This window comes from Aethalodelphis obliquidens, unplaced genomic scaffold, assembly GCF_003676395.1.
Source record: "Aethalodelphis obliquidens isolate GAN/ISIS:26980383/991018 unplaced genomic scaffold, ASM367639v1 scaffold1, whole genome shotgun sequence".
Classification (NCBI taxonomy): Eukaryota; Metazoa; Chordata; class Mammalia; order Artiodactyla; family Delphinidae; genus Aethalodelphis; species Aethalodelphis obliquidens.
Genome location: NW_020837945.1, coordinates 18,639,489 through 18,652,818, shown reverse-complemented (window position 1 = coordinate 18,652,818; position 13,330 = coordinate 18,639,489). Strand labels below are relative to the sequence as shown.

The 13,330-nt window shown below is 40.6% G+C and overlaps 1 protein-coding gene across 6 annotated transcripts in view; it reads right to left on the bottom strand.

Annotated features, from left to right (window-relative positions):
* APP (amyloid beta precursor protein) overlaps positions 1-13,330 on the bottom strand; it is a 275,370-nt gene that overhangs the window by 123,256 nt on the left and 138,784 nt on the right. For all 6 annotated transcript variants that reach the window (XM_027101867.1, XM_027101878.1, XM_027101888.1 and 3 more), the window contains exon 6: positions 501-694. In XM_027101867.1, the coding sequence (XP_026957668.1) occupies positions 501-694 (194 nt within the window). The remainder of the gene's footprint in view (positions 1-500; positions 695-13,330) is intronic.

Below are 13,330 nucleotides of genomic sequence, written 5' to 3'. Positions count from 1 at the left end.
CAAATAGCCTTCTTTTGCTTTAACGAAATCTAATTGCAACTACTCACTCAACCAAGATTTATTGAAAAGTTTCTATAAGGCAGGCACTCTGCATCATATTAAGTAAAGTCCAGTCTTTGACATCAAGGACCTCACAGTCTAGATGTGAAAGTGGGTGTAATAAACACCCACTGTCAGGAGAATACCAAGGAGGTTGCCTAACTCAGCCTTTGTCAAATGACGTGGTCCACAGTTAGGTGGAGTTTTACAGAACAGTGTACCAAGTAGCATACATAAGGCACAGAACAGACTGTAAAATCAGCATTTCATGTTATTTGAAATGAACTGTTAGACTGCTTGTTCAACCAAAAAGAGTTCAACAAGCATAAGACAACTTGTTCTTAGGAATTTTTATTTTTGGTTGGGGGATGAAAAGGTGGTAGGGTGGATAGAAATTTCAAACTCTGGTGTGATGCTTTCCTTTTCCCCAAGAAAGAAAATTCAAGTGAACAGTGGATTACCTCGGACCACCTCTTCCACAGACTCCGTGGTGGTGGTCGTGGTGGTGGCGACGCTGGTGGTCCTCTCCGTGGCCTCTTCATAGGGCTCCTCCGCTTCTTCCTCTACCTCATCACCATCCTCTTCATCCTCGGCTTCCTCTTCCTCAACATCAGCCACTTCCTCCTCCTCTGCTACTTCCACGACTTTGTCTTCACTGGATCAGGAAGGAGAAATAACAACGATAGTCATTTAAACAAATTTCAGGAGAGGAAAACAAAAAATCAATGACGAGGAATTTTGGACATCTGAGAGGAAATTTGACATTGAATAAAAACACACACAAGGTTTGAAGCCAGCAGGTCAGAAATGAATTCCAGCTCAGTATATCTGCAACTTTTTACCCCTGAGCACAGCTCTTCTTAGTTTCTGCAGTTGCAAAAAAGAGAATACCCGGATTCCAGCTGTATGACATTTTGGAAAAGGCAAAGTTATGGAGACCATGAAAAGACCAGTGGTTGCTAGGAGTTTGGGGTAGGAAGGACGGGATGAATAGGCAGAGCACAGGGGATTCTTAGGGCAGTGAAACTGCTCTGTAAGATACTGCATCAGTGGATATCCACTGATACAGTGTATGTACAACATCATGCATTTGTCGAAACCCTAAGAACTGTACAATACAAAAAGTGAGCTCTAATGTAAACTTTACTTTAATAATAATGTATCAATATTGGTTCAAGCATACAATGCTAATGCAAAATGTTAATAATGCAGTGGGGGGAGCTCTCTGTACTTCCTGTTCAAATTGTTTCTAACCCTAAGACTGCTCTAAAAAATAAATCTATTAAAAAGGCTGGGGTGGGGGGAGACCAAAACAAAGTTTACTGTGTTACCGGGATTACTTCTCCTCCTGTATGTGAAAATACCCCACAGCACCTGCAGAGTAGATATTCAATAAGGGGAGGTGGAAATTCGTTCAAAATTACTATTGAAAGTTTAAACTGGAAATGAAAGGGGAAGAAGAAATTGGCTTAAATAAGCCTGTAAGCTCAATGGTCAGGGATGCCTACTGAAACTACACCTATGCTCCCTTTTGCTAGTTGTGTAAGCTTTCTAGAATATCAGATATCTCTTTGGCTCCCAAATTTCAGTGAGCATCAAAAGGATGCACCTGAAAGGCTTATTAAAACACAGATCACCAGGCACCACCCCCAGATTTCTGAATCAGTGGTGGGACAGAGCCTGAGAATTTGCCTTTCTAACAATTTCCCAGGGGATGCTGACACTGATGGTTGGGGGACAATATTCTGAGAACCACTGAAATATGCAACACTGAGAATAATGGTAACAGACAGGCAGTAAGTCACAGTATAATTGGGAAGGGGATCAGAAATAATATTTATGGCATTAAACATGTATATACTTAATCAGTGGTAAGTAATAAATCAGCAAATTTGGATGGCCAAAGAAGCGTATGTCTAGAACAAAATCAGAAGGTCCAAGTAAGATATTCTTGTGGCAGTCATATACCTGCCAGTACAGACATGGTCAAGAGCATCTGGAAGATGATAAATGAAGATAGGAATCTAAGTGTTAAACAGTGACAGTATCTCATGTGCCATCTGGCTGGAGAGGAGAAATAGATATTTCATCCTTGATCAGATCACAAAATCAATACAGGAAAAAGATCTAGATGTGTGGAGGACTTCAACTCCCCAGAGCATCTGCCACAGTTCTCTTTAACAAGAAGCACTAGGGGAATAGGATTGAGAACTGCCATGTTGACATTTGAATTTTACCCCAGAGTTGATTCTTGCCCACAAGGAAAAGCTCATTGTTTGGGAGACATGACAGGAATCTGGAGAGTTTGTGTCAGCCACAACCTGGAGCCTTGGGATGCTAGTGTGAGTTCGGCATTGTACAGAAAATCAGATTTCAAACACGTTAGGGAAAGAAAATGGTAGGATTCCATGGTGTACAGGGACAGAAAGGAAGATGGCAAAAGGCTTTCAAAGACTGAAAGTCTGACAGGAGAGCCACAAGTACTGAGGGTGAAAAAGAGAAAGATATGTAAAAAGGTGAATATAGCACTAGAAAGAATTCCCTCTGCGATGACCTAGAGAGGTGGGATAGGGAGGGTGGGAGGGAGGCTCACGAGGGAGGGGATATAGGGATATATGTATGCATATGGCTGATTCACTTTGTTGTACAACAGAAACTAACACAGTATTGTGAAGCAATTATACTCCAATAAAGATTTATTAAAAAAATGAAAGAATTCCCTGATTAACTCAGAATTTAAAGGACTTTTATAAGTTCTAAAAAATTGTGTATAACCCCCCATCTCCCAAGTGGAACGCCTTTTAAATTCTGACTAAATATGACTTAAGATAATAAATGGACACATCAAAAGCAGTTGAAATATGTGGTTAAATAAGAGAATAAGGAGAAACCTATCTGGCAGAGTAAAATCAATAATAACTTATTTATAGATAAATTATTATTAATTGAACAAATGAAGTGTTAATACAGAGAAAACCCTAACCAGTTATTTTAACACTTCCAAGAGACCGTGAAAAATAGGTGAGAAGAGGAAGAGAGACATTCGCACTGATAATCAGATGGTATAAGCCTTCATCTGCTTAGAGATAAGTGGGGTACGCTCATTGATTTCTTGATTGCCTGAATTCCTGCACAGAAGTCTACCACTTAAGACAACATTTCAAAAGAATCCTAAACTCAACAGTTGCTTAGATGCCAATTTTACCCAGGATACTGCCTCTTTATTTTTCTACAGAATCTTGATGTTGTACTGCTAGTGAATAACATAAAGATGACCTAATGCATGCCATCAGCCAATTTCTTGTGTTTGAGCTCTCTTCTGTGTTCAATCAAATCGTAGGCACCAATATTCTTTAGTTATCCAAATTAAGTAGACAATTCAGGTAAAACTAGGGAGAGAAATCAAATCCAATGAGTCTTCTCCTTAAATCATGACATGTGCATGCTGTCCTGAAGCACGGATGGAGTGACAGGGTCCAGGTATGTGACCCAGGGTTAAGACAGCACTGTGCTTCCAGGTGGGATGGTGAAAACATGACCCTGGGCCCCAGACATCTCTGTTATGACTTGAATGTTACATTTAAAACTCCAAACAGAAAACATGCATATAAAACCAGCTGTGTTTAAAGTGATCTGCATTCTAGTATGCGTGGAGCCATGAAAAAGAGTGAAATAGATGCCCACCATCCATCACTGCATCTGCCTGAGCAATTTACTGGCATCATAACAAGGAACAGAGACACGTAATATTTCAGCTGGCTGAGGAATTAAATTACTTGGCCTAAGAGAACTCGCGTCCAGTTCTTATTACCATAGCTTTGATTTCTGGAATTAAATTTAGATGTCCACGAATTCAATGACCTATTTGGACACCATTAAAACAGTAGCACACAGTTATGTTTTAAAGATGTGGCATCTTCCCAAAGAAGGCGCAACATGCCAATATTACAACTTCCAGCTGCAGTTTTCATAAATAACTGGAAACACAGAAAGGGGAAAAAATATTTTCCACCTTTTTTTCAACTGCTACAGCTTTGTTCTGTGATGTGACCAAGGTGAGCCGGTTTTAGAGAGGTGATCGCAGTGGAAGAAAATGCGAGGAAGGGCTAGTTTATGGAAACGTGAGGCTGAGCGCTTCCTTATAAACAAGGAAGTCACAATAAAATAGTCCCTTGAGAACACGGTGGAATATTCATTCACTCACACATTTTAGCATCTGTCAATTGAAAGCAGACAGCTTTTACAGCTTTTAAATTCCAATAATAAAAAATACTTCTAAAGCATGAGGGAACTATCTGAAAATGCTCATCATCTCAGGAGTATCTGAATTAAATAAGAAGGTTAAAGGGTCAAAGGGACATTATTTTGAGGAAATAAATCACTGATGCTAAAACTTCATGTGTCAGCACACAAGACTTCAGTTTGGTGAAGGATAGACTGCATCACAGCGGTAGCTCTTCTTGTATTTTTAAGTCAAGGCTGACCTTGATTCCACTTGCCATTGCCTCCCTGATAATCCCTTTAGATAGTCAAAGGTTTTTATTCATATTTTAAGTCCTTTCTGTTTAAGTATGCAAAACAATTCACCATTTGCATTCTCTAAAAAAGCTATATTTATTCTTTCATCGTCTCTGTTAAGACTGATGTTTTTTTCCGCTTTGTAGGACAAAGGAGAGGAAATGGCAGAGAGAAAGCTGATTCCCATGGTTTATGTGAATTGGACAATCACGAGACCTGAACTACTGCAGTGATGAGGGGAGAGTGAAAACAGAACAGCTGTCAGCTCCCAAAATGTAAGGACCACCTGGGGGCCAGAAGGGCAAGTCTCAACAGGAAGACACTCAGACACTTCCGTGTTGATCTAGAATGGGGAAGAAAGAGTCTCCCAGGGCTGGAAATAGAGAAAGAAAATAAAGCAAAATTTTGAAAAAAGGAAACAGACAGTTCTTTCCCACCCACTCCTCCCCAGGTCTTAGTGCTGCCAGTTTAGCCTGGAAGGTACAAAGGCTGGATAAGTCAGTTTGTCCCAGGAGAAAGCAGTCTCTGAAATTATTGCTGTTAAATTAGGAAAATTGGAAGCTGCCAGAAAATGTGAGAAAGTAGGAAGTATATTCTTCCTGGTTCTGAGTAAATGTTTCAAGACGGGGGACAGCTAAGTAAGAAAAAGCCACTCTCTCTCCCACCTAAAGGCACCATTAGAAGCCAAACATATAAGACACAAGACACACCGCCTGATTCCATTTATATAAACTATGAAAACACTTACTCCTCACCACTAATAGAACTCAGAGGAGTTGTTACACGTAGGCAAGGGGAAGTTTAGTAACTAGGAGGAAACAGGAGACAGGCTTCTGGGGGCTGGCAAGGCTGTGTTTTGATCTGGGTGTCAGCCATCTGGTTGTGTTCAGTTTTGAAAATTCATCGAGCTGTACACCTGTGTGACATGCACTTCTCTTTATGTACATTACAGTTCAGCAAAAAGGGTTAAAAAGGAGAGGACACTGCTACTGTAATGCCTCACTCTTCTTAAATACTCTCACGACTGGCCTAGAATAAGAGCTTGTTAATTAATAAAATTGTTATCTTCAGGGCCTCCAAATCTGAAAAAATATACCTCCACTCCAAGCCCCCAACCCCCTATGGGCACAAATTATAAGGAGCTGAACACACGCAAAAAGAGAAGATTATGATACTTACAAATCTATGGCTCCTTCAGTCATAGCCTCACTGAATTAGTTAAGTGACTAATTCCCTAAATTAATTCATCAGTTTAGATATTTCGTAAATGAATTTGATGCTCATAGGATTCAATCCATCATATGTTGATGATTACTAAAAAAAAAGTTATCTACCTTGAATGTACTGTCCGAATCTCTGTTACCTATAGGTAATATCTAAAACTGACCCCCACTTTAGCAGTCTACTGCATTTCGGTATAGTTGTTTTGATGGCATTCCTTAGGTAGTGGGTATTATTAATTTGTCAATGAAAGGATCTCTGAGAATCTGACTCATCTCTCCTGAAAAATGCCCTGCAGCAGAAACTGTTTGAAAGCTACCCCAAAGCCACTCTTAACTCCTTTCTCCATCCCTTTTTTGACCAGAGAAAGTAAGAAACCAAACAGTCCATGCCCTTGGGGACAGGGAAAGGCCATGTGACCGAGATATTTCTGGATAATCAGATGCCAGAGGACACCTGCTTGGACTTTTAGGTGGGGCTTTTAGGAGGGTTCTTACTTTCCAGATGAGAAGATTCCTACTGATGGTCAGAGTGCTTTTGTTTCTTTAGCCCCTGCTCTTCTACTTGATCTCCGCCTGGAGGGGCAACAGCCAGCTGTCAATTGTTAGGTGATAAACATCAGGATGCAGAAGCTGATTTAGGATGGTGGGGTGGAAAGATACAAAAAGGTGGCATCTTTGTATCACTGCACCAGCCCAGCACTCCTACAACCAATGACTGGGTTTCTGTTACTTGCAGCTAAAGGCATTCCTTGCAGGCTGTTCACTAGCTTACTCTGGACCTCAGGTCACAGACTCCTGCTTTAGGAAGATAAGGACCAAATTGAGACACCAAAAATTCATGATTCAGGCATTAGGGGTGAGCTAGATAGGTCACAACCTTAGTCTAAACTAGGATGTATCATCATTCTTACACATTTAATGAATCCCTATTCCAGGAGAGATAATCTACACTAATTACTGAGTAATAGACGTACTGCATACTAAATGCTTTAGAAATTCCAAGGCGAAAGTGATTCTCGTGAGCTAGAGGTGTTGGATCTGGTAGGACGTGAAAAGTGGGTGTGAGGATGAAGAAGAGATATCCTAATAATGCACGAGCAGGAATAACAAGTACCTAAGCCTGACTACAACGGAATTTTACACAGGCTTTGGGTTTTAACAGCGATGCATGCTCAACTGCGGAGACCAGGTATTCAGATATTTTTTCTTTAGTCAGTGAACAGTTGAGTATTTGAGTTGAGAGAGATGTGCACCGATTGATAATCAGCAAAAAAAAAAAAGGGTAACGCACTAATTCGCCCATCCATCCGACCATTCCATTAAGTGCCTCTCAAAGCCACAGACCAGCGATTCAATCAACAGCGCTGACTGTGCTTTTACCAAGTGCCAGGTGCTATTCCAGGCACCGGGGGTAGATGAGTGAACACGACAAAGCCTCTGCTTTCTCGGAACATATTTTAGTGGGGCAGGCACAATATGAGCAAATAAATAACAAAAAAATAATGCAAAGAAGTTGATTGAGAAAAGAAAGGCTAATGTGTTAACCAGTGGCTATAACAGATGTGTGTGTGTGTGGGGGGGGCGGTATAGGGGGAGCATTTCAGATAGGATGATCAGCGGAAGGCCACTGAGAAAGGGTCGTGGGCACCGAGACTTGGAATGCTGAAAGTCAAGGTGGGCGGATGGCTAAGATACGAGTAAGAGAATGTGCAAAGGCCCTGAACGCAAGGGCAAGCTTAGCACGATCACGAAAAAGAAATACAACAAAGAGCCAGTGAGCTTGCGGGGAGTGAGGCAGGGGGAAGAAGCGTACGTTAGGGTGGTAGAGACAGACAGGTGGGGCATGACCCAGCAAGGCCATGCTGGTTATGGTCAGAAATAGCATGTTTATTTATATGCAATGGGAATGACTAAATCCGATTTGTTTTAAAGATGACTCTGGTTGCTGGGTGGAGAGTGGGCTCTAGGGAGATGAGAGCAGAGCTGGGAGCCTGGTTAGGGACACATGCTGGGAGCCAGAGATACACTGGGGCGCAAGGGTAATTCACCTGGGCTAACAGCCAAAAGGACAATGATGTCATCACCTGTATAAACGTAAAATTGTTACTGTGATACCAATTACGGAGGGCTAGGAGACCCAAACAAATGAGATCTGAACAGATCTGGGGGTGTATAACAAGGCATCCACGAGGAAGGGCCCTGAAATGTGGCCTAAAAAAAGCCCCAAATTAATGAAGTCCAGAGGCTAAAGACAGCTGTCGAAAGGCAGAGTGGGTAGAACATGTGCAAAGGTCCTGTGGTAGAGGAGAGAAGAAAATCTGAGTGCCTGAAACAGATCAGCTGACAAGAACACAGAGTGCTCAAAGAAGGACAAATGAGCAGTGGCGTGGAGCAGGGGGTGGCAAACTACGGCCCGTGACTTGTTCCTGGACATCTTGTGAGCTAAGGGTGATTTTCCCCTTTTTAAAGTGTTATAAGATGAAAAGGAAAAAAAACACACACACACAGAGAAAGAAAAATATGTGACAGAGACCATATGTGGCCTGCAGAGCCTCAAATGTTTATTTTCTAGCTCTTTACAGAAATATTGCTGACCCCTGGCCTAGAGGGTGGGCTGGGCTGGGCTGGAGATGGGAAGAGTGGGAGGCTGTGCTGTGTCCTGATCTGAGGACAAAGGAGATACAAGAAAACAGAGAGGCCTCACGGGCTCTAGGGTGTCCAAGTTCTAAAATTCTACAGCAGAAGCAACGTGATCCCTGCCTCTCGCCTTCTTCAGAGAGGGCAGAATGCAGGCTCCAAGGAGGCGAGGCTCTTCGGCATGGCAGAGTGGTTCAAAGTATGAACTCTGGGGCCAGACTGCCTGGATCTGAATCTCAGCTCTGTGACCAGGAGCAAATTACTTAACCTCTCTGTGCCTCCTTATCCTTGTTAAAACTTGCAATGTACTTAGAAGAGCACCTGACCCACAGCAAGTATCACATAAGAGAGAAATAAAGCCAAGGCCACAGGCACAGTGCCTTGGCATGGCACGTGGCTCAAGCGTATAAATGAATGAATGATGTCATGACTAAATCTCAAGGGGATAGTCCTCCAAAACACTCAGAACTGAAATAATCTATGACAATTACATGAAGAGGTTGACTTTCTTTATTAGAAAACATAAAAGAGTCAGATGTTAGGCAGTCCTAGGAAAGATCTTAAGAGAGGGAATACAAAAGTACTTAATCTTTAATGTTAAAAAAAACGCTTATGCTACAGATTATATTTTCAGAATTCTATTACCACTTGGCACACTGATATGAATAGAAGACTATAGAATCCCGTGTTAAATTCATGGGTGTATTAACTACTCAGGTGCTTGCCAATTCCAAGAATAAAACTAATGGTATTCACTGTAAGATGCTAGACAGGAAAGAAAATGGAAGAAAGGTTATAAAAATGATAGTTTAGCATAAAATCAACTTTTCTTCATACCAGCTTTTAAAAGTTACCCTGCTTAATTTAGCTCATGTCTAAGAAACAAGAACAGCAAAGAGATAAGAGAAGCATTAAAGCAAGGTCTGGTGTAACTTGCAGCACTTGTTTAGAACATTTGAAAAATAATTGATCTTTTCTTCATTTTCTCAGTACATACTATACTCATCAGAAGAAAAATATTCCAGGAATAGAGAAACAATTTAAATAATACCTCTAGGACCTAAGACAAGTCAAAGGATGGGCAGTTTCTAGGAAGATGGGTACAGTTTCTTTAGTACATCGATGTCATGATATAAAAAGGGCTGCTCTGAATCCTAAGATTTAAGGATGTAAGATGCTAGGCCTGGTCCTGCATGGGATATGGTGTGGAAAAACAAGCAGGGGAGGTCATTCCTCAGGTTTAGGGAAAATATGACTACCTAATGATATTTTAAAAGTATTGTTAATTTTGTGGGTGAGATGGTATCATTTGGGCTCTGTAGAAAAATGTTCTTAGATTTTCAAGATATAGTCTAAAGTACTTAGTACACTTGCTGTCTTACCTTTAAATCATAAAAATATGTTGCAAGGGAGAAAATGTTATTCTGGCAAGACTTAAATATTAAGTTTGGAATATAATTATAGTAAGAAGCTAAATTGCTTTTTAAAAGGCTATCTTGGAGGCAAGAAAAGCCATATATAATCAAAAGCAGGTTCTTTTCCTGACAGCTTCATGAACCAAGTAGGATTAAAGAGAAGCACCTAAGGTGATAAAAAACTTTCAGAGTCATTTTAAAATCTTGATACATGAAGCAAAATCTTGGTTATTCAGATGCTATGCCAGAAAACTTTGAATGAGCAAATTCCTCATACCCAAAGATTAAGCTTGCTGGTACGTATAGGTGATCTGTGTACATTTTGGGTGAAGAATTGGAAATATATGATCTTTAGCCATCTAACATATTTGAGTGGGTGCTAAGTTCCACAGGGTCTGTTCCAGACACTGAAGTTATTGCTGGGAATAAAACAAAAATTTCCCTGTCCTCCTGGTACTTATATTCTACTGGGGGGAGAGGTAGAAATATAAGAAACCAAAGCAAAAATGTTATCTCAGCACATGCCAGGTGACAACCATTATGGAGAAAATGAACACAGGAAAGCTAGGTAAGATACACTGGAGTCGGTAGCTGGAGGACTGTTAACGTTTTTAGAGAGTAGTAAGAAAAACAGAAATAGACTCACGGACATGGAAAACAAACTTCTGATTACCAAAGGGGATGGGGGCGGGGAGAGATAAATGAGGAGTTTGGGATTAATATATACACAGTAACATACATAAAACAGAGAAACAACAAGGACCTACTGTAGCACAGGGAATTCTACTCAGTATTTTGTAATAACGTATAATGGAAAGGAATCTTAAGAAGAATATATACATGTGTATGTCTAACTGAATCACTTCACTACACACCTGAAACTAACACAACAATGTAAATTAACTATACCTCAATAAAAGAAATAAAAATAAATAAAGAAAGTAGTAAGAGAACATGCCCTGAACAGGTGCCCTTTCAGCAAAGGCGACGTGCCTAGCATCCTTTTCCACTGGATCTACATACATGGGCACTGATATAAAGCTATAGATGGTTTCTGCACAAAATGGCCACAAAGCCCTTTAGAAAAGCCACAAAGCAAGACACCAGCCTAACCTTTCTTTTGGGGACACCTTGTTAAGTACCTGCTCCTTAGAAAGGAGAGAAGCTCCCCGATTCTGTGGCTCCCCCCACCATCTCTCCTGTGAAAAAATAAGCGGTTCTACTTGGGAAACAATAACAAGCAACTCTCCTCCTCTCTCCAGCACAAGCAGAAACTGCCTGGATCCCTCATCCTGCCCCAGATTCCTGGGGCAGGGTGGAGGGGGGGAGGATTCCCAGGAAGAAAGAGAAACAGGCATACTTCATTTTATTGTGCTTCGTAGATAATGCATTTTTTCACAAATTGAAGGTTTGTGGCAGCGAGTCTCTCGGTGCCATTTTTCCAACGGCAGTGGCTCAATTCACGTCTCTGTGTCACATTTTGGTAATTCTCACAATTTTTAAAATCTTTTCATTATTATTATATTTGTGATGGTGACCGGTGATCAGTGATCTCTGATGTTACTCTTGCAAAAAGATTATGGCTTGTGGAAGACTCAGATGATGGTTAGCGTGCGATTGCACACTTAAGAGACTACAGCATAGTGTAAACATAACTTTTATATGCACCAGGGAACCAAAAAAATTGTGTGCTTCCTTTTATTGTGATACTTGCTTTATTGTGATACTGTGGTGGTCTGAAACCAAACCCACAATGTCCCTGACGTCTGCCTGTACATCTAACACCAATCATCAGGTGATACAAAGTGCCATTTATCCCTAAGGGAAAACAAGCCACAAGGCTCCCTTGCTTCTTTGTTCTGAGGGCTTGAAATAAGCATTCATTTTATTTTTGAAGTGATGACCACAGTAAATTCAATTCACACCGATCCTCTCATATAGATACAAAATCAAATAGAAAAAAATTTTTTTCTTTGTGATGAGAACTCTCAGGGTGTACTCCCTTAACACCTTTCCTGTATAACAGACAGCAGTGTCCATTACATTACATCCTTAGCACTTATTTATTGCAATAAGTATTTTAAATTATACGGGAGAGACAAAAGGTAGAGCCAAGTATAGCCTGGCTTTCACTTTTCACTATTCTGAAAGCCTTGATGAGCCCAAAATGGGCTTCTGAGAAATAGCAAAGATAATTGGTTTTAAGAGCTTATTTATGCCAAGGAGCTTTATATGGAAATTTCTATCCTATGAATATTTAGATTCCTGAACCCAGAGGCCATCTGGGCCTGTTTGTACTGGTACCTTGATTAGGCAGATGAAGAGGGAGGAAAAGTACTACTTTGTCAACTAATACCAACGACAGAACAAAAACATAGTGTCCTATTTAGGAGTCATGGTCAAAGATCACAGATGTTCTAGATACAGTATTCAAGACAGAAATTGGACCTACAGAGTCAATTTACCAACGTGCATGTTGGGGAAGAACACTGCCAAATGGAAGGAAGTGGGAAAGCCTATCTTGTTAAGAACGGCCTGGGCATAAGAATTGCTCAGTGTGTTTCAGCACCGATAATGTCTTGTATTTGAGGTTGGACGCTAAGTGGATTAGGTACATACAGATGCTATGAAAGTGTGGTCTTGGTATCCTGCTCCTCTGTGATTGGTTCTACCATCATTAAATTACTTCAAATGCAATGTTGCTGCCTGTGACTACTGTATAAACAATTCATAAAACCAAAGTGCTTCATTACCACTTCAACATGTATATGACTCCTTGGTCCCAATTTTCTAATTTTTTTTTTTTTTTTTTTTTTGCGGTACGCGGGCCTCTCACCGCTGTGGCCTCTCCTGTTGCGGAGCACAGGCTCCGGACGCGCAGGCCCAGCGGCCAAGGCTCACGGGCCCAGCCGCTCCGCGGCATGTGGGATCTTCCCGGACCGGGGAACGAACCCGCGTCCCCCGCATCGGCAGGTGGACTCTCAACCACTGCGCCACCAGGGAAGGCCTCTAATAACTTTTAACTGTAAAATTCTCCTGAGAACTACTTGAGGTGAACCACCTAATACTCAAAGGAGGTACAAACACTTAAATGGAAAAAAATGAACAGCATGTTGAAGGAAGAAAAAGATTAAAACTTTGATATATATTTTCCCTTATTTACCAGTGAAGTTTGAGATACCATAATTCTTCTGAAACTGTTTCTGAAACATAATTTAAATATAAAATTGAAGGTCTTCAAATATACAGAAGTTGAAAGCAAAATGATTTACTGCTATTTGAACATCTATTGAATTTTTATTTAAAATGTACAAAAGAGCCTAAATTAATCTACATTAATTTTTAGTCATTTTCCAATCCTAGGAGATCATATTTACTGATAGTTTTTGCTTCCCTAAAATAAAAAGGACTCCTGCATATTTCAAGTCATAAAATATCATTAGTTGTTTACTACCAAAATTTATTTTAACGATGTTCTCAATCTCACCTAGGACAGAA